We start from the raw sequence: 26,437 nt of genomic DNA on the forward strand, positions 1-26,437 counted from the left end.
AAAGAGGCAGGTTGGAAAGTAGAGCTCATAGTTGTGATCAAGGCCGTTTCCGCTTGAGGTGAGAATCCTTGCTAACGGTGAGGCGGTGCTCTAAATCCCGAATGGTATCACGAAGAATGGCAATTTCCTTGTTTTTTTCTTCTTGGAGATGTTGGAGTTTCTAAACGAATCAGCAAGTATTTTGTTAGTCCAATATAGGAATAATAGTTTGCATTTCCACACTCCTTAGTACCCCCAGCAAGTCTATGAGGTATAAGGGGTTTGTTTGGTTTTCGGAAGGGGGAGACAGTGATTTTATTGCTGTAGGGAACTTCTGTAGTGAAACTCCCTGTACCAATACAGAATGATAACTGCTTTGTAACATAGGGCCTTACAGAGTGACCTGGGACCCTGAGAGCCTTCTTGATTTGTCTAGGGTCACAAAGCTAGTCAGTGCAAGTGGTGGGATTTGGACTCAGGTCTTACAGATTCAGAGGCTGGATCTACTCTGTCATGATTGTGAAATTTTAAAGTGCAATTTTCTTCATTTAGAACTTTTTAAAGCCAATCATATAGCTGTGATACCACACAGAACAATCTGGTAACAGCATATGGTCAGTCTATAAATGGTGTGGTCTTAGGATGAATAGGTTCATATTTTACTAAGGTGGTCACCTCAACAAATTCTCATGTGCAATGTTTTCTAATGCCCAACTTAATAAGATCTTAAAAATGGCACCCTTTATAGTAAGATAATCTCCGAGAATGAAGATACAAATACTAACATTTTTCCGTCACTTTTCCCCTGGGAGGTCTCAGTTGTTATACAGCTATCAACATTATCTTTTCAAGCTGGCAGGAACCTTTATCTTTCTAGTGTTGTAGAGGGGATCTTTTACATCTTCATAATCAATATCCTTATTAATTACCATAAGTAAGGAATAGCTTAAGTTTTCTCATTTTGGTGACATATTTAAACACTGTATCCCGGATGTTTCTCAGATGCCTGAATACTAGATTTTTACTGCCCCAAAGAACATAAGGTTAAGTACGGAAGGGGTTTTGTTGAGGGAGGGTAATACGGTTCTGATCGGGTCCCCTCTACAAAAGAAATCCTGCTTCCTGAGGCATCATTGGCTTGAGAGACCTGCTGAGCAGTGAGCACAGAAAGGGGCAAATAAAAGGCATATACAAAGCTTCTGGAGGTTCCTCACCTGCCTTCAACCAAAACTCCTGCCTAGCAATTCCTGCGTCTGTCCCAGTAGTATTTTTATTTGACCTCTTCCACTCAGAACTCAGATGGGGGGATGGGATGCTGTTTGGTGACTACGTTTCTTTGCACTGGGTGTGGGATATATTTGAGTTTTCTTACTGACAGTGACATTGACCTGACCCCCCCTGCTCTTACTTTCTCAGGTGCCTATATCAAGTTATACAGGTTTCTATACCCTTGAGATGATCCTGTGGTTCCTGGGAGTAGAGGAAGAAATGGAGATGATTTGCAAATAGTTATAGTTCAACAAATATATGTTGAGCACCAACTCTGCATGGGACTTGAGTGGGGAAATGTATTTTGGCATATCATAGTTAACAGTGATTCAATTCATCCTTTGATTTATATTTTATCTTCTGACTAATGCAGATTGGTTATAAAGTGGCTTTTGGGGGTTTGTGGGGAAGTCTCAGCATTGAGTGGAGCATAGGTAACTGTTCTGAAAAATACCCGGGCATATGTGCTGTTAAGTCCAACCTTAGCTCAACATCATTTATATCTACCTAGTATAATTCTGGCTAGGTCTATAAATGGGGCCAGATTTACTCCTTATTAATTAATCTTTGCTTAGCCATTGATCTCCAATAAGGGAATCATAATGAAAGAAAAAACAAAACCACATACCCTTCTGTAGATATTCTGAGGCAAAACAGTGGAATCAGGATATGGTTTTGCTGATTTTGTCTGAGCTCTTGCCAGTTGAGCATTAAACTGAATCAAATAAAAAAAAGAATAAAAAATTATATGGTTCATTAAGGTGTTTTTACATCTATATCACAGGTAAAATTCCTTCAAGCTTTTTGTGTATAATTTGCCATTTAAACTATATTAAACTACTGTCTAATTTGTGATGTAAGCTCTTCTTTTTAAGGAATAGTTCCTTAAATTTATCTCTCTCTTTCTCCATACGTCCATCTATCCATCCATCCATCCATTCATTCATTCACTTACAATTTTCCCCACCTTACATGTAAAAACAAACTAACATCAATTTTTTTGGGGGGGGGCGGGGCAATGAGGGTTAAATGATTTGCCCAGGGTCACACAGCTAGTAAGTTTCAAGTGTCTCAGGCCGAATTTGAACCCAGGTTCTCTTGAATCCAGTGCCGGTGCTTTATCCACTGTACCACCTAGCTGCCTCCATGTAACATCGATTTTTAAAACTTTGTGTTCCAAATTCTTTTCCTTCCTCCCTATCCCCCCTTAAGAACTCAAGCAATTCAACACGTCATACATGTGCAGTCACAAAATTTTTTTATGATACATTTTATTAATGCCTTTTGTTTTTATATCACAAAGTACAACGGTAAATTTAAAGCATTGTCCCCATTGATGTACCTGATGGCATGAGCCTAACATTCCTCTCCTGTGCTAATTCTCCAGTGCTCAGCAGAGAGGAGATAGCTCAGAACCAAGAGTGATCATGATAAATACTCAGTTTGGTTTTCTTTAGGAACGATTCTTTTTTTTTTTTGCGGGGCAATGGGGGTTAAGTGACTTGCCCAGGGTCACACAGCTAGTAAGTGTCAAGTGTCTGAGGCTGGATTTCAACTCAGGTACTCCTGAATCCAGGGCCGGTACTTTATCCACTGCACCACCTAGCCGCCCCAGGAATGATTCTTAAGAAAGGAAGATATAGGATGCTTCAAAGACACATGGCCAAGAGACTGTGCTATAGTGGACAGAACCCTGGCTGAGGAGACAGAAAGAATTAGGGTTGAAATGCCACCTCAGATATTGATTAGCTAGGTGAGGTCATTTAACTTCTCTGGGCCTCAGTTTCCTCATCTGTAAAAGGGAGTTATATTTGATGAGCTCTAAAGTTTCCAGCTCTAGAGTTATGAAAGGTCAAGAAATGAGGAAAAGGCCTAGATGAACTAGTCCTATTGTTTCACCAGGTCTGCAGAAGTCTTTTTCATTGGACATTTTTGTTAAGCCCTTTCGCAATTTTCAGGTCAAAGGGATAACTGTAACTGTTGACAGGGACTATCTGATACCTGAAACACAGTGTTCTGGGTAGTGTTTTCAATCTTATTTACAATGGCTAAATTCCTTTTAGGCTCTGAACTTGTTTACTTCTGGTAACCTGCACGGCTGGTATATGTGTAACATTGGAGCTTTTAACTCAATCTGATTTCCCAAGAACTACCTCTATCTGTAGTTTGATTATCTCGTTCTGTTTTTCCATATCTTGAGTTCTTAATTTTGTGGTCAACTCTGAAATCTCTACTTCCTTTTTCTCCATCAGTTCTTTGTGTTTTTCTTCATTTAGTTCAACTAATAAAAACACAAATATCAAATGACATTTTAATGATACAATTTAAAAATACTATATAATCTATAGCCTAGGAAACACTTAAGAAATCAAAACAGGATTTCAAAGAACATAAATGTATTTCTGTAAAGTGATATATGTTAAACCCAGAATTCTCAAGCAATTCTCTTCTTCTTGCTCTAAAATATCAATGGTAACAACAATAGCTACCATATATATATATATATATATATATATGTATATATATATACATATATAGAGCAAAACATTTTATAAATATTAACTCAATCCTCACAACAACTCTTTAGCTTTAAAATGTGTAAAATATTTTGTAAATATTAACTCATCTGACCCTCACAACAACCCTGCAAGACAAAATTCCGTTTACAGATGAAGAAATGGAGGCAGGTAGTAGTTGAGTGATTTGCTTGGGGGTCACACAGCTAAGAAGTGTTTGAGACTGGATTTGAACTCAGGTCTTCTTGACTACAGGTCCAGTACACTAGCTACTGCACCAGCTGGCTGCCTGGTATAGAGAATGAATGAAAACGATATGGTGATGAAATGACACAAAAGCTAACTCCTGAGTGCCTTGGAAGAAAAAGAGAAGCAGACAGCAGCTGCCCTGTGCTGGAGGAAGACCAACGGTCACCCCTCAAGTCCTCAGGAGCTGCTGGGTGCTAGGGACATAATTACAATATTGTTTTGAAAGAGTTAAACACAAGGAACGCTCCCCCCCTCCCCAAGTCAAAATCAACAACAATGGATTCTTCAGAACAGCCCTGATTCTATGAATCCACTGATTGAATACAAAGGAAACCTTTCTTTTAAAGGGTGACAATGTGTTTCTCTGCATTAGGTCAATTCCATTTGGTGCCTGGGTTTTTAAAGAATCTGAAGAGGGAGAGGGGAAGCTCAAGAAGCTGGGGTATGTATGTGTGTAGGTGGGGGGGACCTGGACAGGGAGAGCTGGGGGAGCCGCAGAACACGTGCAGGTACGAGAGAGGCACCTCCCGATCATGCTCTGCCCATCCTCTCGATGAGGACTGTTCGAGCCAAGAGCGCCCCCTACTGGCTCTTCCTTTTCTCGGCCTTTTGCTGGGCTTCTGACGTTGGACCACCGGTGCTATCAGCAAAAACTTTAGGAACATTAGTTATAGATTCTTGAGATTTGATTCCCAAAGACCCCAAACATATTTACTCCTGATGAGATAGAAATTAATGATATACGAATATTTTTGTTCTCATTTTCATTCTCTTAGGCAGTTGATTCTGTTATGTAGCTTTTTGTAAAAAGGTCTGCAAAATGTCTATTTGGGTCCATTCACTTTAAGAAAATCGTTAAGACTTTATCTTTTCTGGATGTTAAAACTAATTACATTTAGTAAAATTCCTTGAAGCTCATTGAAAATATTGCTGATCCTCAACCATTGCAATCTTCTGCTGATTTAATTTTGTTTTGTTTTTAGTGAGGCAATTGGGGTTAAGTGACTTGCCCAGGGTCACACAGCTAGTAAGTGTTAAGTGTCTGAGGCTGGATTTGAACTCAGGTACTCCTGACTCCAGGGCCAGTGCTCTATCCACTGCGCTACCTAGCTGCCCCTGCTGATTTAATTTTAAACATTTTACACGTAAGGCAACTCTACTTGCACAACATGATGTAGCATAAAGTACACTAAATTTGGAATCAGAAAGTCCAGGTTTAAGTCCCAGGTCTGTGGCTTATTATGGGACATGCCTTGTCTCCCCTATTAGAATGTGAGCTCCTTGGGAGGAGTATTATCATTTTGCTCTATTCTTTGTATTATCAGCACTTAGTATAGGGTTTTGTGCAGAGTTCACACTTAATGGATGCTTTTCATTCATTCATTCATTATCTACATGATCTTGGGCAAATAACTCCTTGGATTTTAATAATAGGTAATTGTTTAATAATATATTCCCCTTGTCGGGTTGTTGTGAAGACAAAATGAGTTAATGTGTATAAATCCTTTGTAATGGTAAGACACTATAAAAATGTCAGTCATTCTTATTTCCAGTCGGCATATAAACTATAAACTTCTTAAAGATATCTGGAAAGAATTTCCTTAAATTGGATATAAATCACAATTAGAGTATGTATGTACATATATGTATCTATCTATGTATATACATATGTATACATACTCACATATAGCAATATCTTGAACTTTATAGAGAAGGTCTCATGGAGCATTTGCTAATTTCTTATTTCCTTTGATATACTAATATGACATTCTGCTTACATTCAGTAAATATTTCATATGAACCTAGAGGCAACGAGGTGGTACAGTGGATAGAGCTCTGGGCTTGGAGTCAGGAAGACCCGAGTTCAAATCCAGACTCAGAAATTTCCTAGCTGTGTGAACTTGGGCCAAGTCACTTAACTTCTGTTTGTCATTGGAGAAAGAAATGGCAAATCACGCCAGTATTTATGCCAAGAAAACCCTACGCTCCACAGGGTCATGAAGATTCGGACATGACTGAAACTACTGAACAACAATATCATCAATCTTCAAATTAGATGGAACATGACTCAGATTCTTTACTGGAAAGAGAATAAAATTGATTAAATCATAAAATGGCAGACATACAAAATACTCAAATATGTGATTTTTATTTCAATTCAAAGTATAAATTTAAAAGATAGATTGTTTTATAACACAAATTAATTGATTTTGGGGGTAAATGTCAAATATGAATTCCTAAGATTGATTTAAAAAAAATTGAAGTATACTGTATTGCATTTTAAAATGTGGTATTGTTTGTTCTAGATATAAACACTAAACTACTAAGGCAGTAAGCTACAAAATTTAGATTTTTTGGGGGGTGGTAAACCTATCTAATGTGATATAATGAATATTTAAAAATCATATGAACAGAAAATTTTAAGGTACCTACATTTTTTTTGCAGATCCAGATGAACTTTTCTTATTTCCATCTTGTGTTCTTCCTCTTTAGTTTTAATTTCCTTCACAAGTTTGTCAATCTGACGCTTATATTCCTGTAAAAGAAAGCTTAGTTTTTACATGACCAACAAAGTCCAGCAGCAAGAGATAGAAAGAGAAATTCCATTTAAAGTAACGGTAGGTAATATAAAATACTTGGGAGTCTACTTGCCAAGACAAACCCAGGAACTCTATGAACACAACTACCAAACACTCTTCACACAAATCAAATCAGATCTAAATAATTGGAAAGATATCAATTGCTCATGGATAGGCAGAGCTAATATAGTAAAAATGACAATACTGCCTAAATTAATTTACTTATTCAGTGCCATACCAATCAGGCTACCTAAAAATTATTTTATACAGCTAGAAAAAATAATAACAAAATTCATCTGGAAAAACAAAAAATCAAGAATATCCAGGGAAATAATGAAAAAAAATTCACAGGAAGGTGGGTTAGCGGTACCAAACCTGGAGCTTTACTATAAAGCGGCAGTCATCAAAACTATCTGGTACTGGCTAAAAAATAGAGTGGTAGATCAATGGAATAGGCTAGGCTCAGGAAATGCAGTAGTAAATGACACTAGTAATGTAGTGTTTGATAAACCCAAAGACTCCAGCTTCTGGGATAGGAACTCAGTATTTGACAAAAACTGCTGGGAAAACTGGAAGATAGTATGGCAGAAATTAGGCTTAGACCAACATCTTACACCTTATACTAAAATAAGGTCAAAATGGATACATGATTTAGACATAAGAGGTGATACCATAGGTAAATTAGGAGAGAAAGGAATAGTGTACCTATCAGATCTTTGGAAAGGAGAACAGTTTTTGACCAAACAAGAGATAGAGTATATTATAAAATGCAAAGTGGATGATTTTGATTATATTAAATTAAAAAATTTTTGTACAAACAGAAGCAATGCATCAAAAATTAGAAGGGAGGCAGAAAGCTGGGAAACAATTTTTGAGGCCAGTGCTTCTGATAAAGGCCTCATCTCTAAAATATATAGGGAATTAAATCAAATTTATAAGAATCCAAGTCATTCCCCAATTGAGAAATGGTCAAAGGATATGAACAGGTAGTTTTCTGATGAAGAAACCAAAGCTATCTATTCCCATATGAATGATTAGAGAGATGCAAATTAAAACAACTCTGAGGTACCACCTGACACCTATCAGATTGGCTAAAATGACAAAAAAGGAAGATAATAAATGTTGGAGAGGCTGTGGGAAAATTGGAACACTAATGCATTGTTGGTGGAGCTGTGAGCTGATCCAACCATTCTGGAGAGCAATTTGGAATTATGCCCAAAGGGCGATAAAGCTGTGCATACCCTTTGACCCAGCAATCCCACTTTTAGGTCTTTTGCCCAAAGAAATCATGGAAGGGGGAAAGGGACCCACATGTACAAAAATATTTATAGCTGCTCTTTACGTGGTAGCAAGGAATTGGAAGTTGAGGGGGTGCCCATCAATTGGGGAATGGCTGGACAAGTTGTGGTATATGAATACAATGGAATACTATTGTGCTGTAAGAAATGATGAGCAGGAAGAGTTCAGAGAAACCTGGAGGGTCTTACGTGAGCTGATGATGAGTGAGATGAGCAGAACCAGAAGAACATTGTACACAGTATCATCAACATTGAGTGTTGACCTACTGTGATGGACTATATTCTTCTCACCAATGCAATGGTACAGAAGAGTTCTAGGGAACTCATGATAGAAGAGGATCTCCAAATCCAAGAAAAAAAAAAAAGAAAGAAAGAACTGTGGAGTATAGATGCTGATTGAACCATATTATTTCTTTTGTTTTGGGTGCTGTTGTTTTTTTTTTTCTATTTTGAGGTTTTGCATCACTGCTCTGATTCTTTCTCTTGTAACAGGAGTAATGCAGAAATAGGATTAATGTTATTATGTGTATATATATGTGTGTGTATATATATATCTATATGTATATGTATAGAGATATATAGATATAACCTATATCAGATTACCTGCTGTCTAGGGGAGGGGGGAGGGAGGGGAGGGAGGGAGAAAAATCTGAAATTGTAAAGCATGTATAAACAAAAGTTGAGAACTATCTTTACATGTAACGGAAAAAATAAAATATCTCATAAAACCAAAAAAAAAAAAAGAAAGCTTAGTTTTATATATATGTACTAAATGTGTCTCACAATTGTTGATGTAGCACTACCCTGGGGTACTCCTTCCAACCTGTGCTGAGACTTGTGGATACCCAGTGAGTGGCTAACCCTAAAGCTATTGTTCATGAGCTCCCATCACTGTGCTTCCATTGAACAGTCAGCCAGTAGATACAATTAACTCAAAGCAATTGATTATGGAGATGCCATAGTAAGAAAAGTAGTTATAAAGCATTCTTTCCTCCAACCTTGGGCACACTTTCTCTCAAACGCACAAAACATTCATATGAACAGTGATCGCATACTTAGAGTAAAATGATCATGGGAAACATGTGTAGGATATAGCAAAAGCAACTTATGATGCCTAATACTTCATGGATTCTCTTCCCAGACTCTTCATACATTTTCTCTTGGTTGCTGCAGCTCTGCTGGCTAAGTCACTCAGGTGTGTTCCCAAAGTCTGCTGGATTAGTTTCTACTCCTTCATTTGTGTTTTGAACTCTCTCCAATGAACAAGCTCTTGAACTGCTAGATGAAATGTTTCTCTCTGGGTGAGTCATTGCTAATTGCATGATGACCTCTTGCAGGGATCACTTCCACAAATTGCTCCCTTGAACAGCCCAAACTTGTCCAGGGTTTAGTTATTTTAAACCCTGAAAAGGCTTTCCATCATTTGCAGAAAAATATGTTTACATTTCAAAAAGGTATCACCAAGTATTAGTACCATGTCAACATACTAGCATTTCTTACTACTGTTATCTAACTCTGATTATATATATCAGTTATGTTGACTATACCAAACTTAAGGAATAAAACTCAATTCCTTTTTCCTTATGTTAAAAACATAAAGCTAATATATATAATATAGCTTCTAATATAATATAATATAATATAAAATAAATAATAAAGCTTCAAAACTTGGGATTGTTTTTTTGAAAGAGCTAATTAGCAAATATTAGTGATCACTATGGAAATATAGTTTGAATAATCTGATTTGAGAACAGCTCTTGCAATGTAAAAATTCAAATTTAAATGTAAACATTAAAAGTTGTAGTCATATATTCTGGCCACCAGAGAGCACCAACACACTAGCATCAAGCTCTTCCTAATGTTAGCATGAGACCAACCTTCAAATCTTTGACTATGAGCAGAGGTTCTTATTCAGAACCACAGAAACTTGAGTTTTATATGGTTCTTAAAAGTAACCTCTTACTTAACAATCATTAGGAAACATAAGTTTTTAAGTGGCTTATGTAAGAAACTGTAAACGGCTGTTACAGTTTATTTTAAAATATAATATATACGTATATGTGTATATGTATATATGTGTATATATATATACACACATATACATATATATATATATACACACACACACACACACACACACATATATAATATAACAAGCTGGTAATAAAACTGTCTCCTGCACTTAAAAAATTTTTTTTTATTCTGAATAGAATTTTATTTTCCAAAATATATGTAAAAACAAAATTTTAACATCAATTTAAAAAAAACTTTGTGTTCCAACTTCTCTTCCCCCCCTCTATTCCCACCCCCCACCCACAAGAACTCAATCAATTCAAAATAAGTTATACATGAGTAGACATGGAAAAATTGCCATATTAGCTAGTTGTGAGAGAAAACAGTCAAAGAGGAAATGAAAAAAAAATTTTAAATGTGTTTCTATCTGTTTTCAGATACTATCAGTTCTTTCTCTGCAGATGGGCTGCAATCTTCATAAGTCTCTCAGGATTACATTGGATCATTGCCTTGCTGAAAACAACCACATGCTTCCCAGCAGATCATCCCCCACTATTGCTGTTATTCTGTATACAGTACATTTCACTCTGCTTCAGCTCATGTAGGTCTCTCCAGGTTTTCCCGATAGCATCCTGTTCATCACAACCTCTATATAGCACCTTAAGCTTGACAGGGAATCTTCTTCACAAAAGCCCAGCAAAGTAGGTACCATACATTTTGCCATTATAATCAATCATCATAACTATTTTCCTCCATCCCACTCCCTTCCCATGACATTTACTCTATCTTCTTTTTACCTATTCCTCCTCAGAGGTGCCTTACTTCTGACTATCCTCTCCCTCGCTCTGTACTCCCTTTTTTCACCCTTCCTTCTCCTCTTCCCCTCCTATTTTCCTGCAGGGTTAAATAGATTGCTCCTCCCAATTGGGTATGAAAGCTATTCCCTCCATGAGCCCACTCCAATGAGATCAGGGTCCCTGAGCTAATTCTGTGTTCTAATTTTTTCTTCCTCCCTCCCTCCTCAACCCTCCCTATGAGATCAAGCAATTCACTATGTCATACTGGTGCAGTAATGCAGAACATCTTCATCTTCCTTGAAAGTATTTTGCCTTTTACTACTCTCTCCCCGAATCTGCCCTTTCCTCCTACCCTTCTCCCCCCTCCTTTTCTCCCTTCCCCCACCCCCCCAGGGCAAAAGTATATTATTAGGGGCAGCTAGGTGGCACAGTGGATAGAGCACCGGCCCTGGATTCAGGAGGACCCGAGTTCAAATCTGACCTTAGACACTTAACAATTACTAGCTGTGTGACCCTAGGCAAGTCATTTAACCCCAATTGCCTCACCAAAAAAAAAAAAAGTATATTACTATACCTACTTGAGTATGTATGTTAGTCCTTCTTTGAGCAAATTCTGATGATATTAAGGTTCACTCACTCCCCAACTCCTTCCCCCTCTTCTACTCTCCTCCATAAGCTTTCTTCTTGTTTCCTTCATGTGAAATACCTCTCCCCAGACCATCTCTCCCCTTATCCCTCCCCCAGTTTATTCCTCCTACACTTCAACCCTATTTTAATGATTTCATCATGGATTAGCTAGGTGGCACAGTGGACAAAGCACTAGCCCTGGACCCAGGAGGCCCCCCAAGCCCAAATCCAGCCCCAGACATAAGACAACCCTCCCTGTCTGCCCTACAAAGAACAAAACATAAATGCTTTACAGATATCATCCCTTCATATTCAGTTCAGCCCTGTCTTCTGTGAATTTCTTGGGAAGAATTTTTGTTTTGTTTTGTTTTTTGGTGAGGCAACCGGGGCCAAGCGACTTCCCCAGGGTCACACGGCCATCAATTGTCAAATGTCTGAGGTCACACCTGAACCCAGGTTCTTCTGAGTCCAGGGCTGGTGCTCCATCCAATGCATCACCCAGCTGCCCCTGAATTTCTTATTGAGATAGTTCTTATGATTTCAAAGTATTATCTTCCCATGTAGGAATGTAAACAGTTTGATCTTTTAATATCCCTCATGAAGTCTTTTTCCTGTTTACCTTTTTATGCTTCTCCAGGATCTTGTATTTGAAAGTCAAATTTTCTATTCAGTTCAGGTCTTTTCATCACAAATGCTTGAAAGACCTCTTTCTCATTGAAATTCCATTTTTGCCTCTGAAAAATTATACTCAGTTTTGCTGGGTACGTGATTTTTGGCTAAAGTCCCAGTTCCTTTGCCCTCTGGAATATCATATTCCATGCCCTCTGGTCTTTTAATGTAGAAGCTGCTAGATCTTGCTTTATCCTTATTGGAGCTCCACAGTATTTGAATTCCTTTTTTCTAGCTGCTTGCAGTATTTTCTCCTTGACCTGGGAGTTCTGGAATTTGGCTATAATATTCCTGGAGGTTTTCCTTTTGGGATCTCTTTCAGGAGGTGATCGGTGGATTCTTTAAATTTCTATTTTAGCTTCTGCTTCTAGAATATCCGGGCAATTTTCCCTCACAATCTCTTGGAGGATGGTGTCTAAGTTTTTCTTTTGGTCATGGTTTTCAGGTAGTCCAATGATTTTCAAATTATCTTTCCTAGATTTATTTTCTAGGTCAGCTGTTTTTCCAAGGAGATATTTCACACTGCGCTCTATTTTTTCATTCAATTGGATTTGCTTTACTGTGTCTTGGTTTCTCATAAAGTCACTAGCTTCCATTTGTTCAATCCTAATTCTTAGGCAGTTATTTTCAGCAGACAGTTTCTTAATCTCCTTTTCCATTTGGCTTTTCAAACTGTTGACTTTTTTCTCATGACTCTCCTGCATCGCTCTCATTTCCCTTTCCATTCTTTCCTCCTTTTCTCTATATCTTCTTTCTATTTCTCCTACTTTCTCTTCAAAGTCCCTTTTGAGAGCTTCCATGGCCTGAGACCAGTTCATATTTTTCTTGGAAACTTTGGATGTTGGAGCTTTGACCCTGTTATTATCTTCTTCTTCTGAGGTTGTATTGTGGTCTACCTTACCCCCAAAGAAGTTTTTGATGGTCTTCTGCTTTCTCTGCCTGCTCATCCTGGCTTACTATTTCTTGTCTTTTAACTCCTTCTTTAAGTGTGCCACTGCTTCCAGGACACACTGTTCAAGCTACAGCGTGGCCTGGGGGATGGTTGGGCTTCTTCTCGGCCTACCTGGCCTCGCTTTCATTTGATTTTAAACTCTCCACTGGGGTGTGTGTGTGGGGTGGGGCTGCTTCTTGTCTCCACTCCTGTTCTCAGCTTCAGAGGGTCCCAGGGATTTTGGGTTGGGGGGGGCAGGCTTTAATCTCACCTGGCCTGTTCTCAGGTCCAGAGATAACCTCAGGCCTATTTACTAAGAAACCAAACAGCAAAGCTTTCTGTGGTGTGGTTCTCAGCCTCCGATGAGACTGCTCCCCTGCTCCCCTCCCCCACCTGGGTCTCCTGCTGCTCAGGATTTCTTCCCAGTTGCCTGCTGGGGAAGGACAGTCAAATCCTTCCCCCCAATCCACTGGTACCCCTGCACTTACCCCCCCTCCCCCCAGGACAGCCATTCAGTCTAACCGTGCGCTCGGTTCCAGAAGACGCCAGTGCTGTAGCCGATTCAGAGGCACAGGGGCAAATTCCTCTGGCAGGTGTCTGGTGTGTGGGCCTGATTGCAGGGATAGGCTTTACTCGTGGCCCAGCATGGCCCCCTGAAATCTATCTATAGCTGGAGAAAACTCTCAGCCCGTATTTTTGTGTGTTTTTCTGCCCCAAGGGTTCTTTTATTGCTATTTTTTGGGTTATTGTATCAGGAGCCCTGTGAGCTTAATGTCTTTCCTCTGCCATCTTGGCTCCGCCCATCTCCTGCACTTTTTTCTGTGAATTAAAAAATATTTTATTGATAAAAAAGTAACCTCTTACCAAATTCAGAATCCCTTCAAAAATCTTGGTTATTGATTTTTTTTTAAGCAACAAACATTTATTTTATTTTCCCCAGTTACATGTAAGGGTAGTTTTCAATATTCATTTTCATAAGATTTAGAGTTCCAAGTTTTTCTCCCTCCCTCCCTTTCCTCCCCCCTCCACAAGATCACAACCAGGTTATATATGTAAAATCCACAAATGTTCTTTTTATCACTTCTTTCTATGGGGGTGAATAGTAAGCTTCCTCATTACTTCCTTGGGATTGTCTTGGATCATTGCTTTGCTGAGAGTAGTTAAGTCATTCACATTTGCTCATTGAACAATACTGCTGTCACTATGCACAGTGTCCTCCCAACTCTGCTCACTTCACTATACATCAATATTCATTAGTCTTTCCAGGTTTTTCTGGGATCATCCTGTTTGTCATTTCCTATAGCACATGACCATTCCACCACAGTCATATAGCACAGCTTCTTCCATCATTCCTCAATTGATGGACATTCCCTTGATTCTCAATTCTTAGCCTCCACTAAGAGTTGCTATAAATATTTTTTGTACAATTTTCCCCCCTTTTCTCTTTTTCATGATTACTATTGTTAACTGTTTCCTTTCCATCCTATTCCCTTCCCCATGATATTTATTCTATTACACATTTTCTTTCATCCTATCACTCTTTAAAAGGATTTGCTGTCTGTCTCCTCCCCCACTCTGCCCTTCCTTCTTTTGCCCCACTCTCTTTATCTCCTTCCCCTCCTATTTTCCTGCAGGCTTAGAGAGATTACTCTACCCAATTGAGTGTGTACATTATTCCCTCCTTGAACCAATTCTAATGAGATTGAGGTCTTTGAGCCAATTCTGATGAGTGAGGCTCATTTATTGCCCAGATTAAATAGATTACTCCACCCAGTTGGGTGTGTATGTTAGTTCCTCCTTGAGCCACCTCTGATGAGTTTAAGGTCTTTGAGCCTTTTCTGATGAGTGTAAAATGCACTTACTGCCCTGCTCCTCTTCAGTCTCTTCCCCCATTCCATAAGCCTTTTCCTGTTTCTTTCCTGTTTTTTTCACCTCTGCCCTTCCCCCTCCCCCAGTGCATTCCCCTCACCCCTCAATTTAACCCTAAGGATGTCATCATGGGGCAGCTAGGTGACACAGTGGACAAAGCAACACCCCTGGACCCAGGGGGATCCCAGCTAAAGCCTGGCCTCAGACACAGGATAGTCACCCACTGTATGACCCCAGGTATGTCCCCCAACTCCAATTTTTTATAGTTCTCTAGGGTCTTGGATTTGAAAGTCAAATTTGCCATTCAGTTCAGGTCTTTTCATCATGAATACCTGAAAGTCCTCTTTTTCATTAAAGTCCCATTTTTTCCTCTGAAAAATTATGCTGAGTTTTGCTGGGTAGGTGATTCTTGGTTGGTATCCCATTTCCTTTGCCCTCTGGAATATGATATTCCATGCCCTCTGGTCCTTTAATGTAGAAGCTGCTAGATCTTGTGCTATCCTGACTGGGGCTCCACAGTACTTGAATTATTTCTTTTTGGCAGCTTGCAATATTTTCTCCTTGACCTGAGAGCTCTGGAATTTGGCTATGATATTCCTAGGAGTTTTCCTTTTGGGATCTCTTTATGGAGGTGATTGGTGAATTCTTTCAAGTTCTATTTTAGCTTCTGCTTCTAGAATTTCAGGGCAATTTCCCCATAGAATATCTTGGAAGATGATGTCTAAACTCTTCCCTTGATCATAGTTTTCAGGTAGACCAATAATTTTCAAATTATCTCTCCTGGACCTATTTTCCAGGTCAGCAGTTTCCCCTAGAAGATATTTCACACTGCCCTCTATTTTTTTATTCATTTGGATTTGCTTTATTGTGTCTTGGTTTCTCATAAACTCACTGGCTTCCTTTTGTTCAATCCTAATTCTTAGGCAATTATTTTCATCAGAGATCTTTTGTACCTCCTTTTCCATTTGGCCAATTTGGCTTTTCAAGATGTTGACTTTTTTCTCATGTTTTTCCTGCATTACCCTCATTTCTCTTTTCATTTTTTCCTCTACCTCTCTAAATTTATCTTCAAAGTCCTTTTTGAGTGTTTCTATGGCCTGAGACCAATTCACATTTTTTTTGGAGGCTTTAGATATAGGGGCCCTGACATTGACATTTTCCTCTTAGGGTGCACCTCGATCTTCCTTGTTACTAAAGAAACTTTCTTTGGTCCTCACCTTTCTCTGTCTGCTTACCTTGCCTTTCTTTTACTTGACTTTTTGCTCCTTAAAGTGGGGCACTGTTTCCAGGCTGCAGTATCCCAAGCTTCAGAAGGTCCCAGGTGGTATGAATTAAGGAGGATCAGGTTCTTCACTTGCCTGGCCTGTTCCCTGGTCCTAGATGACCCCAGACCAACTTGCTAATCAACCAGCTTTGTGTGTTGTGGTTGTTAGCTCTGATGAGCCTGTGCCCCTCCCCCACCTGGGCCACTGCTACTCAAGCCTACCTCCTGGTTCCCAGCAGGGGTGAAAAACCCACGTTCTGCCTTGGCACCAGCATAGACCCCTATAGTCTCCCCCCTGCCCAGGGCTCAGCCCTCTCACCAGACTTTGAGCTTAGTTCCAGATGACACTGCTGCTTCAGCTGATTCAGAGGCTCTGGGGGTCTCCTTCTGTGGTGAGGCCTTCCTGGGACTGGATCTGTGTCAGGGTGACTGTGGGGTTGATCTGGACTCCTGTATCAGCACAGCAGCTCCCTCCTTCTGACTATCAAAGCCGTTCTTGGTTAGAAGATGATTTCAGCACATTCTTCTGTGAGTTTTACTGCTCCAGGCATTTTCTTATGGTGTTATTTGGATGTTTTTTGGAGCAATTGTTGCTTATCGATTGTTCTTTTTTTTCTTCAGTTAGGCAATTGGGGTTAAGTGACTTGCCCAGGGTCACACAGCTAGTAAGTGTTAAGTGTCTGAGGTCAGATTTGAACTCAGGTACTCCTGACTCCAGGGCGCTTATTGATTGTTAATCAGCTTCTGTGTGCATACTTTCAGTAACAGGGAACTCATTACTCAATAAGGCACGGTCAGCTTTAATTATTAAAAAGGTCTGCTTTATATTGTGCCAAAAATGTGCCTCCCTGCAACTTCTCTTCATTAATTCTAGCCATATCCCCTTTCATGACTCAGAATAAGATTAATTCTCCTTTCCTGAAGTCCTCTTTGAAAACAACTCTTCCTATCACTTGTCCCGTCAAGTTTTTTCATCTTCAGGGTAATAGTTACAGTTTGTTTTATTTCTCCTCATATGAAATGGTTTCCATGCTGACTTCTGCACCATTCTAGTTATCTTCTTCTGGATTCATTCTATACTGTTAATATCCCCTTTAAATTGCAGTCCCAGGCACTACGAACCATACTCTAGTTGCAGTTTGACCAGAGCAGATTATGATGGTAACTATCACATTCTTAATTCTAGACACTATATCTTCATTGATCATGGTGCTTAGCTTGTTAGGTGGTCACCCCATACAACTGGCTCATATAGAGTTTATAACTACAAAAAGTACCTGATTGATTGTCTTATGATATAACCTTTTTTCCTGATTAATATTTATTATTATTATTATTATTGTTTGTTCTGCAGGGCAATGAGGGTTAAGTGACTTTCCCAGGGTCACACAGCTAGTCAAGTGTCTGAGGCTGGATTTGAACTCAGGTTCTCCTGAATTCATGGCTGGTGCGTTATCCACTGCACCACCTAGCTGCCCCTGTGACTAATATTGCTAACTAATTTCTTTTCTTTTCTTTTTTTTTTTTTTGTGGGCAATGAGGGCTAAGTGACTTGCCCAGGTTCACACAGCTAGTGTTAAGTGTCTGAGGCCACATTTGAACTCAGGTCTTCCTGAATCTAGGGCCGGCGCTTTATCCACTGTGCCACCTAGCTGCCCCTAATTTTTTTTCTAATTATTTTTTCTTATGGTATAACCTTTAAGATCCTGTATCTGTGTTGCATTTATTGTGTTATGTAGTTTAAGGTGTTGGCCTAAACCTAATTTCTAAAAACTGCTTTCTGTTTTTTTTTTGTTTGGTGAGGCAATTGGGGTTAAGTGACTTGCCCAGGGTCACACAGCTAGTAAGTGTTAAGTGTCTGAGGCCGAATTTGAACTCAGGTCCTTCTGACTCCAGGACTGGTGCTCTATCCACTGCACCACCTAGCTGCCGGTTTTTTGTTTTGTTTTGTTTTGTTTTGAAGCAATTCTTGTTAAACAGGGCACTCTTTCCCAAGCAACTTATGTTCTCAGGTTTATTAAGCACTGAATTGAGTTTAGTTTTTTCTGATTCTCTAGTCTTTTCCAATGGTTTACTTTTTAACCATTACCACTTGACCATTAATATCTAGATCATGTATCAATTTGAAGCTTATTTTTAGGTATATAGTGTGAATGTTGGTCTATACCTAGCCCTTTCCAGATTGCTTGCTGGTTTCCCCAGCAGTTTTTGTCAAATAGTGAGTCTTTAGGAGTCAGGAGCTTTGGATTCATGAAACCTTAGCCACTATGCTCATTTGTTTCCTTATGCTGAGTTTTTAAACTGTTTCACTGATCAAGCTATTTTTTAACCAGTAGCAGATAGCTTATATATTCTATAGCTATTTTGAATGGATTTTTCTCTATGTTTTCTTTCTAGATTCTGTTGATAACATACAGAAATTCTTATAATTTAGATTTATATTCTACAACTTTGTTAAAGTTAATAAATGTTTTAGTTACTTTTTGAGTTTTCTAGATAGATCATATCATCTACAACAAATAATAGTTTTGTTTCCTTTTTTTTCCTATGCTTATTCCCTCAAATTCTTTTTGTTGTATCACTAGAGATCAAATCAAATGGGGGCAGCGAGGTGGTGCAGTGGATAAAGCACTGGCCCTGGATTCAGGAGGACCTGAGTTCAAGTCCGGCTTCAGACACTTGACACTTACTAGCTGTGTGACCCTGGGCAAGTCACTTAATCCTCATTGCCCCTCAAAAACAAACCAAATCAAATGGGATAATATATGTAAAGTGCTTTGCAAATGTTAGAGCACTACATAAATGTTAACTTTTTACTACTACTACTACTACTACCACCACCACTACCACTTCTACCACAGCTACATTAATATTAATGATCATGGATCTCCTTTCTCTGTTACATCTAATATTGCCGCTTTAGATAGATACTACTTTCCATATCAAGGAGGGGTCCATTTATTCCTATGTTTCCTGGTGTTTTTAACAAAAATAGATGATGGATTTTATCAAAAACTTTCCTAGCATCTATTGAGATGACTAGATTGGTTGTATTATTTTTGTTACTAATGTAGTCTATTATGTTTATATTTTCCTCATATAAAATTGGGGGGGGGGAATGTCCAATGAAGGCGAAGCATGTGCCAAGGCTTATCTTTGTAATATTTGTTGAACTGACCCTGCATTCCTCATATAAACCCAACCTTATCATAGTGTAAAATATTTTTAATATGCTGAATCTTTTTTTTGCTATTTAAAAAAGTATTTACATAATGTTCATTAGGAACATTGGTCTATAATTTTCTTTCTTGGCTTTGTCTCTCCCTAGTTTATGTATCAAGAACATATTTTGCATGAGTTTGGAAGAATCCTTTCTTTTTACATTTTTCTAGAATATCAGGGCAATTTTCCCTGACAATCTCTTGGAAGATGATGTCTAAGCTATTTTTTTGATCATGGTTTTTAGGTAGTCCAATAATTTTCAGATTATCTCTCCTGGACCTATTTTCCAGGTTTGCTGTTTTTCCAAGAAGAAATTTCACATTGCCCTCTATTTTTTTATTAATTTGGATTTGCTTTATTGTGTCTTGTTTTCTCATAAAGTCATTGGCTTCCATTTGTTCAATCTTAATTCTTAGGCAATTATTTTCTTCAGAAAGCTTTTCCATTTGGCTTTTCAAGCTGTTGACTTTTTTCTCATGACTTTCCTGCATCACTCTCATTTTTTCCTCTACCTCCCTCTCTCTCTCATTTTTTTTTTTTTTTGCAGGGCAATGGGGGTTAAGTGACTTGCCCAGGGTCACTCAGCTAGTGTCAACTGTCTGAGGCTGGGTTTGAACTCAGGTCCTCCTGAATCCAGGGCTGGTGCTTTATCCACTATGCCACCTCGCTGCTCCCCTCTAGTTCTCTTACTTTATCTTCAAAGTCCTTTTTGAGTGCCTCTATGGTCTGAGACCAATTCATATTTTTCTTGGAAGCTTTGGAAGTAGGAGCCCTGACATTGCTATCCTCTTCTGAGGGTGCACCTTGATCTTCCTTATCACTAAAGAAACTTTCTATGGTCCACATCTTTCTCTGTTTTCTCATCTTACCCACTTCTTTCTTGATTTTTAACTCCTTCTTAAAGTGGGGTACTGTTTCCAGGCTGCACTGTCCCAAGCTTCAGGTGATCCCAGGTGGATTGATTTGAGGAGAGACATGTTCTTCACTCCCCTGACCTGTGCTATGGTTTGTAAATAGCCCCAGGCTTGCTTGCTCTTCAATCTGGATACAGAATTCTATCTCACTATGGTTGCTAACTTCAGGCATGCCTGTGCCTCTCCCCAATCTGGGCCTGACACTCAAGACTGCTTCCTGGTTCCCAGGAGGGTAAAACAACCAATTTCCACTTCAGCTCCAGCAGTGAGTTGTAATCTGCCCTCCAGCCAGCAGCTTGACCCTCTCCCCAGACTGTGAGCTGAGTTTCAGAAGTAGCTGCAGCTGCAGCTGATTCAGCAGTTCCAGAGGTCTCTTTCTCTGGTGCAGCCTGCCTGGGGCTGGATCTATGTCGGTGAGGCCTGGGTCTGGGCTTCTTTTTATGTCTTTACAAATGGTTTATATAAAATTGGAATTAATTATTCCTTAAAAGTCTGATAGCATTCATTTGTAAATCCATTCGGTTCTCAAGTTTCTTTGGGAATTCATTTGTGGCTTGTTCAATTAATTTTTTTCTGATATTGAGCTATTTATTCTCTTTCTTGTTCTGTTATTCAGATATTTTAGATTTTCAAGTATTTTTATCCACCCAAATGCTCAATTTTGTTGGCACATAATTGGGCAAAATAGTTCTTGATAGTTTCATTTATTTCATCTTTTGTGAATTCTCCTTTCTAATTTTGAATACAAGCATTCAATTTTATTTCTTTAAAATCACACTAGCTAATTGTTTATTGCTTATTGTTTATTAAAAAACTTTCAGTATTATCTGTCAATTCAATTTTTTTGTTTTAATTTTAAAAATATCTTTGATTTTCAGATTTTCTATTTTGACATTTAGTTATAGTTTTAAAATTGGTTGCTTTTCTAGTTTTTATTTTTAAAATTTGTATGCCCAATTTGTTGATTTGTGCTTTCTCTCTTTTGTGGATGAATGCATTTAATGAGATATGAATTTCCCCCTAAGGATTCCTTTAGCTACATTACAAAAGTTTTGGTATGTTGTCTCACTGTTGTCATTTTGTTTGATGAAATTTTCTTTTGTTTCTATTATGTGTCTTTTTATTCATCTTTAGGATTAAATTGTTTAGTCTCGAATTAATTTAAAAAAAATTACTTTAATTTTTTTCAATTAACAGTCATTAATTTTTGGTTAACTAATTGTGATTATTCAACTAATTTATAATGCTTTCTTCAAAGGCTCATTATTGAATATAAATTTTACTTCATTATGATCAATAAAACATATTCTTAATATTTCATCTTTTCCTGCATCTATTTGTGAGGTTTTTATGACAAATTTTTGTAAAGGTGCTGTGCTTCAATAGGAAATATATAAATTTCTTTTTATTTTTATTTAGCAATCCTCAGAAATCTATCATATCTAATTTAAAAAAATTATTGAAGTTCTTAATGTCTGTATTGTTCATCTTTTTGTCAGATTTATCTAGATTTGATTGATATTGGCTAATTATATATGGTGCCTTTAATCATGATGTGGTTTCCATAGTTATCTTTTTATATTGCATCCATTTTTACTGTCATCTTTTGTTGAAATCATGACTTCTCCCTTGAGTTCACCTGAATCACAATAGATTTGTTTTAGACTCTCATTTTAACTCTGTGTGAATATTTATGTTTCAAGTGCGATTTTTGTAAATAATATACTGTTGAATTATGCTTTTTAATTCTTTCTGTTACATAGTTCTATTCTACTGGAGAATTCTTTTCATTCACATTCATAGCTTTGATGTTGGGGCAGGTAGGTGGCACAATGGATACAGCACTGGCCCTGAAGTCAGGAGGATCTGAGTTCAAATCTTACCTCTGACACCTTACTAGCTGTGTGACCCTGGGCAAGTCACTTAACACCAATTGTTGCCTTAAACATCTGAGGCCATCTCCTGTTGTGCTGATATATATTTTGCCACTGGACCCAGATGGCTCTGGAGGAGATAGTGAGGTTGGTGACCTTGCACAGCTCTCCCTCACTTAAATCCAATTCAGAGAAAGTCATGACGTCACCCTGATGTCATGGTCTTGTAACGATTGGAATGACGCCACCTGCTGGAGACGTACTGTAGAAAAGCTGCACCATGAGGTGAACGTCTCTGAGGGCAAGACCATGCATCTTTTCTTTGGTGTCAGGAAGTGATGTTGGCTGGTGGGAGGAAGAAGGGGGAGCCCGGCGCTCTGACTGGCTCTTTCCTCTGGACTCTGGCGGAGAGCGGAGCACGGGGTGAGAAATGCACTCTCCCTTTAATAGATAGGAATCTAGGCCTTTCTCTCTCTTTACCAAATTCTTGTTCTCCTTAATAAATGCTTAAAAGCCTAACTCTTGCTAAAGCTTATAATTTATTGGCGACCACTCATTAGATATTTTAGACAGAGTAGCTAAAATTTTAGCCCTTAACAGTCTTCTTTGAGAATGAAGGACAAACAACAATATTATTGTTGATTGTGTATCTCCATCTCCTTCCATCCTGTCTACTTGTACTTTTTCTTCTTTTTGCCCTTGTCTCCTTATGTGTAAATAGGGAAGGTGGTGGAAGAAGAGTTTCCTTAACTCTAATGATCTATAATTGAAGTGACCTGTTTTTGCTTCATTGCCCTATCTTCTCTTTTTTTTTTTCCTGTCCCTAATCATGGCCTTTCACATTTTCTTTCAATTTACCCTTCATATTCCAGTCTCTGATTGGAGTTTGTTTTGTTTCTCATTGCTCCCTAACTTATCCTGCCCTCTGTTCTCTCTCTTAAATCTCCCTCTCTACTTTTTTTTGTCTCCTCCTATTTTCCTGTTGAGTTTAATGTCTCTCTCCCAAAACTGTGTGTTCAACCTTCTTTTGTCTAGTTCAGGTGAAATTGAGGTTCATGAGATACCCATTTCCTCACCTTTGCTCCTCCATGTGTGTCCCTCTTCCCTTTCTCCTTTCCTCCCCAGAATATTTCCTTTCTCCTCTCATTTCCTTCTCCTAAAGCCATCAAAATAGAACAAAACTGTGTCCTGGTTTTCTGCCCATTTTATTTAACTTTCTATATGCTCCAAGAAGATATTAGAGTTCTCAGAAAAGACTTCTTTTTCTTCCTCTATTGAATGTAACAGAAAATCATCACTGAATAGTCTCTGACAATTAACCAAATGTAATTACCTTTCTAGATTTCTCTTAAATCCTGTGTCTGCATTCCAAAGTTTCTAATCCTTTTTGGTCTTTTTCTCAGAAATGCTTGGGAAATCCTCTATTTAATTAGAGGTCTATTTTCCTTTCTGAGATTATACTTAATTTTTCCAGATAGGTTATTCTTGGTTGTAAGACTTTGTCTTTTGCCTTTTAAAACACTATATTCCAAGCTGTCCTTTTCTTTATAGTGGCAACTGCCATGTCATGTGTGATCCTGATGGTGGGTCTTTGGCACTTTAAATCTTTCTTTTTGGCTGCTTGTAGTATTTTTTCTTTGACCTGGAAGCCCTAAAGTTTGCTTACAATGTTACTGCAAAATATCATTTTAGAATTTCTTTAAAGTGGATTCTTTATATTTCTACATTGCCCTCTGATACTAAGAAATCTGAGCAGTTTTCATTTATAATTTCTTGAAACACCATATCCAGGCTTTTTTTTTTGGGGGGGGGTGGCTGTTAATTTTCTTACAATTATTCTTAGATGATCCTATCCATGATCTGATTTTTAGGTCAGTTGTTTCTGATAGCATAGAACTAACATTTTCTTCCATCCCTCCCATCCCCCTCAATATTTTGACTTTGTTTAAATGTTTCCTATTGTGTTTTGGAGTCACTGCTTTCTTACTGGCCAATTTTAATTTTAGGGAAGATCAATTTTGGGGTGAAATTTATTATCCTATGTTTTAAGCTATCAATCTTCTTTGCCATTCTTTCCTCACTAGCCATCATTTTCTTTAACATTATATTTTGTATTTTAAAAAATTCTGGGGCAGCTAGGTGGCGCAGTGGATAGAGTACCGGCCCTGGATTCAGGAGTACCTGAGTTAAAATCCGGCCTCAGACACTTAACACTTACTAGCTGTGTGACCCTGGGCAAGTCACTTGACCCCAATTGCCTCACCAAAAAAAAAAAAAAATTCTTCTAGGTACTCTGGCAGTCCTTGTGGGTAGGACATTGACTGTGTTGGTAGCATTGCTCTTGCAAGGAACACTTTGCTTCCCAGGGGTTGTGTTGGCCATTTCTTTTGCTGTAGCTCCAGTATCAGTTGCCTGGGTGCTGGTCTATGCTGTTGTTGAGGCATAGGCCCTGCAGACATGGGTCATACCTAGATTTGGATTTAAGGTTTGGACCTTTTAGCAGAAGGAAAAAACGGCAGAAGACTTAAGGGACCTTTTGGAAGCAATTCACTTGTATTCCACTTGAAATGGCTGCTTCATTATGTAAATGACATAAACTGAAACTGCAACATTTAATTAAAGATGAGAAACAAATTGCCATATATGTATATAAACACATTTGGAGAGGCAGCATGATGTAGTAGATACAAAGCTACCCTCAGAATTAGGGAGACTTGGGTTCAGATCTTGCCTGTGACAGACACACACTTAGGCAAGACACTTAATCCCTCAGGAGTTTTCTCATTGAAAGTTACCAATAAAATCACAGTTCTGCTCTTAAAACCAAGTATATACATATACACATGTATAACATGGGAGAGGCAAGGGGAAAGGGAGGGGGAGGGCAGGGGGTACAGAGACAGAGAGAGAAAGAGAGAGAGAGAGAGAGAGAGAGAGAGAGAGGGAGCCATCTACTTTTTTTTTTTTTTGGCAGGTCAATGAGGGCTAAGTGACTTGCCCAGGGTCACACAGCTAGTAAGTGTCAAGTGTCTGAGGCCAGATTTGAACTCAGATCCTTCTGAATCCAGGGCCAGTGCTTTATCCACTGCACCACCTAGCTGCCCCCTGCCATCTACTTTATGATTTAAAACATTAAGACTCATTTAGTAGAGTTATGGACAACCAAGAACTCCATTAAAAGAATTAAAGAAGATATTAAAGAAAATAGAACCTATGCTTTTATTGCTTAATAAAATAGTATAAGAACTTCATTGTTTAGTTTCCACACTGATTATTTTTCTTCCTTATAAATGAAATTCTACTTTAGGAAAAAAGGGTTTCAGTGACTTCTTTTTATTGTATTTTGCAAATGGAGACTTCATTAAAGCCCCACTTACTCAACATGCCATAATGAGTTTCTGAAGGCTACATCTAATCCAAATGTGGAAGGTTTTGAATGTGGGCTTGGAGACCAGACCAACTAACTTTGAAAAGGCATATAATTTATTTATTTTTTTGTTTGTTTTCTGTTTAGAATTATATTTTCCAAATTACATGTAAAAAACAAATTTTGACATAAATTTTTAAAAACTATGTGTTTCAACTTCTCTTCTTCCTTCCCTTCCTAACCCCCACCCCCAAGTACTCAAGCAGTTCAATATAAGTTATACATCAGTAATCTTGGAAAACATCTGCACGTTAGCAAGATTGTGAGAGAAAACAGACAAAAAGAAAACTTCAGATTAAGGAATTGTCAAAAAAATGTGTTTCAATCTGTTTTCAGATACCATCAGTTCTTTCTCTGTAGATGGATTGTGATAAGGCATATCATTTAAAGGCTGGTCACTAGGTGATATATTTTTTGGCTATAGCAATTTATAAAGGTCATCTAAGGCATGGGGTTGCTATCTGCATCAAAGGAGTGCTCCCATTGATGAAATAATAGATATTATTGAAGCACTGAAGCAAAAAAAGTTATTTTGTAAATATAACCAATCATTCTCTCTCTCTTTTTTCAATTTAAGGCCTCAGGAAAGGATTGACTTTATATGTTATATTAAGCCTCACCTGCTCGTGAGATTTTAACTTCTCCTTCAGGATATCATTATTTTTCTTTAGCTCCTCATTTTCATCTGTATAAAAACATTAAAATACTTATTTATATACTACACTACTTCCCTGGCTAAATGTTTTCTCATATTGTCATTGAGTCTTAAGTATAATTATTTCATGTTTTTCCACATAACATACAAAAACCCAACTCAAAGTACTGAATTTTCTGTCTCTGCTACTTACCCACTAAAGGCAAGTCATGACCTCTCTGATCTTACCTTCCCTTATCTGTTGAATGTGTGTAATGATAGTTACATTATCTACCTCACAGAATT

General features: G+C 38.2%; 1 protein-coding gene across 1 annotated transcript in view; it reads right to left on the bottom strand.

Moving 5' to 3' along the window:
• Positions 1 to 37: 37 nt before the first annotated feature.
• CCDC152 (coiled-coil domain containing 152) overlaps positions 38 to 26,437 on the bottom strand; it is a 56,244-nt gene continuing 29,844 nt past the window's right edge. Inside the window, exons 4-8 of the mRNA XM_043979277.1 lie at positions 26,118 to 26,182; positions 6,447 to 6,549; positions 3,402 to 3,529; positions 1,877 to 1,963; positions 38 to 160 (exon numbers count right to left, since the gene is read on the bottom strand). Coding sequence (XP_043835212.1) covers positions 38 to 160; positions 1,877 to 1,963; positions 3,402 to 3,529; positions 6,447 to 6,549; positions 26,118 to 26,182 — 506 coding nt within the window. The remainder of the gene's footprint in view (positions 161 to 1,876; positions 1,964 to 3,401; positions 3,530 to 6,446; positions 6,550 to 26,117; positions 26,183 to 26,437) is intronic.

Source organism: Dromiciops gliroides, chromosome 1 (genome assembly GCF_019393635.1).
Source record: "Dromiciops gliroides isolate mDroGli1 chromosome 1, mDroGli1.pri, whole genome shotgun sequence".
Taxonomy (NCBI): Eukaryota; Metazoa; Chordata; class Mammalia; order Microbiotheria; family Microbiotheriidae; genus Dromiciops; species Dromiciops gliroides.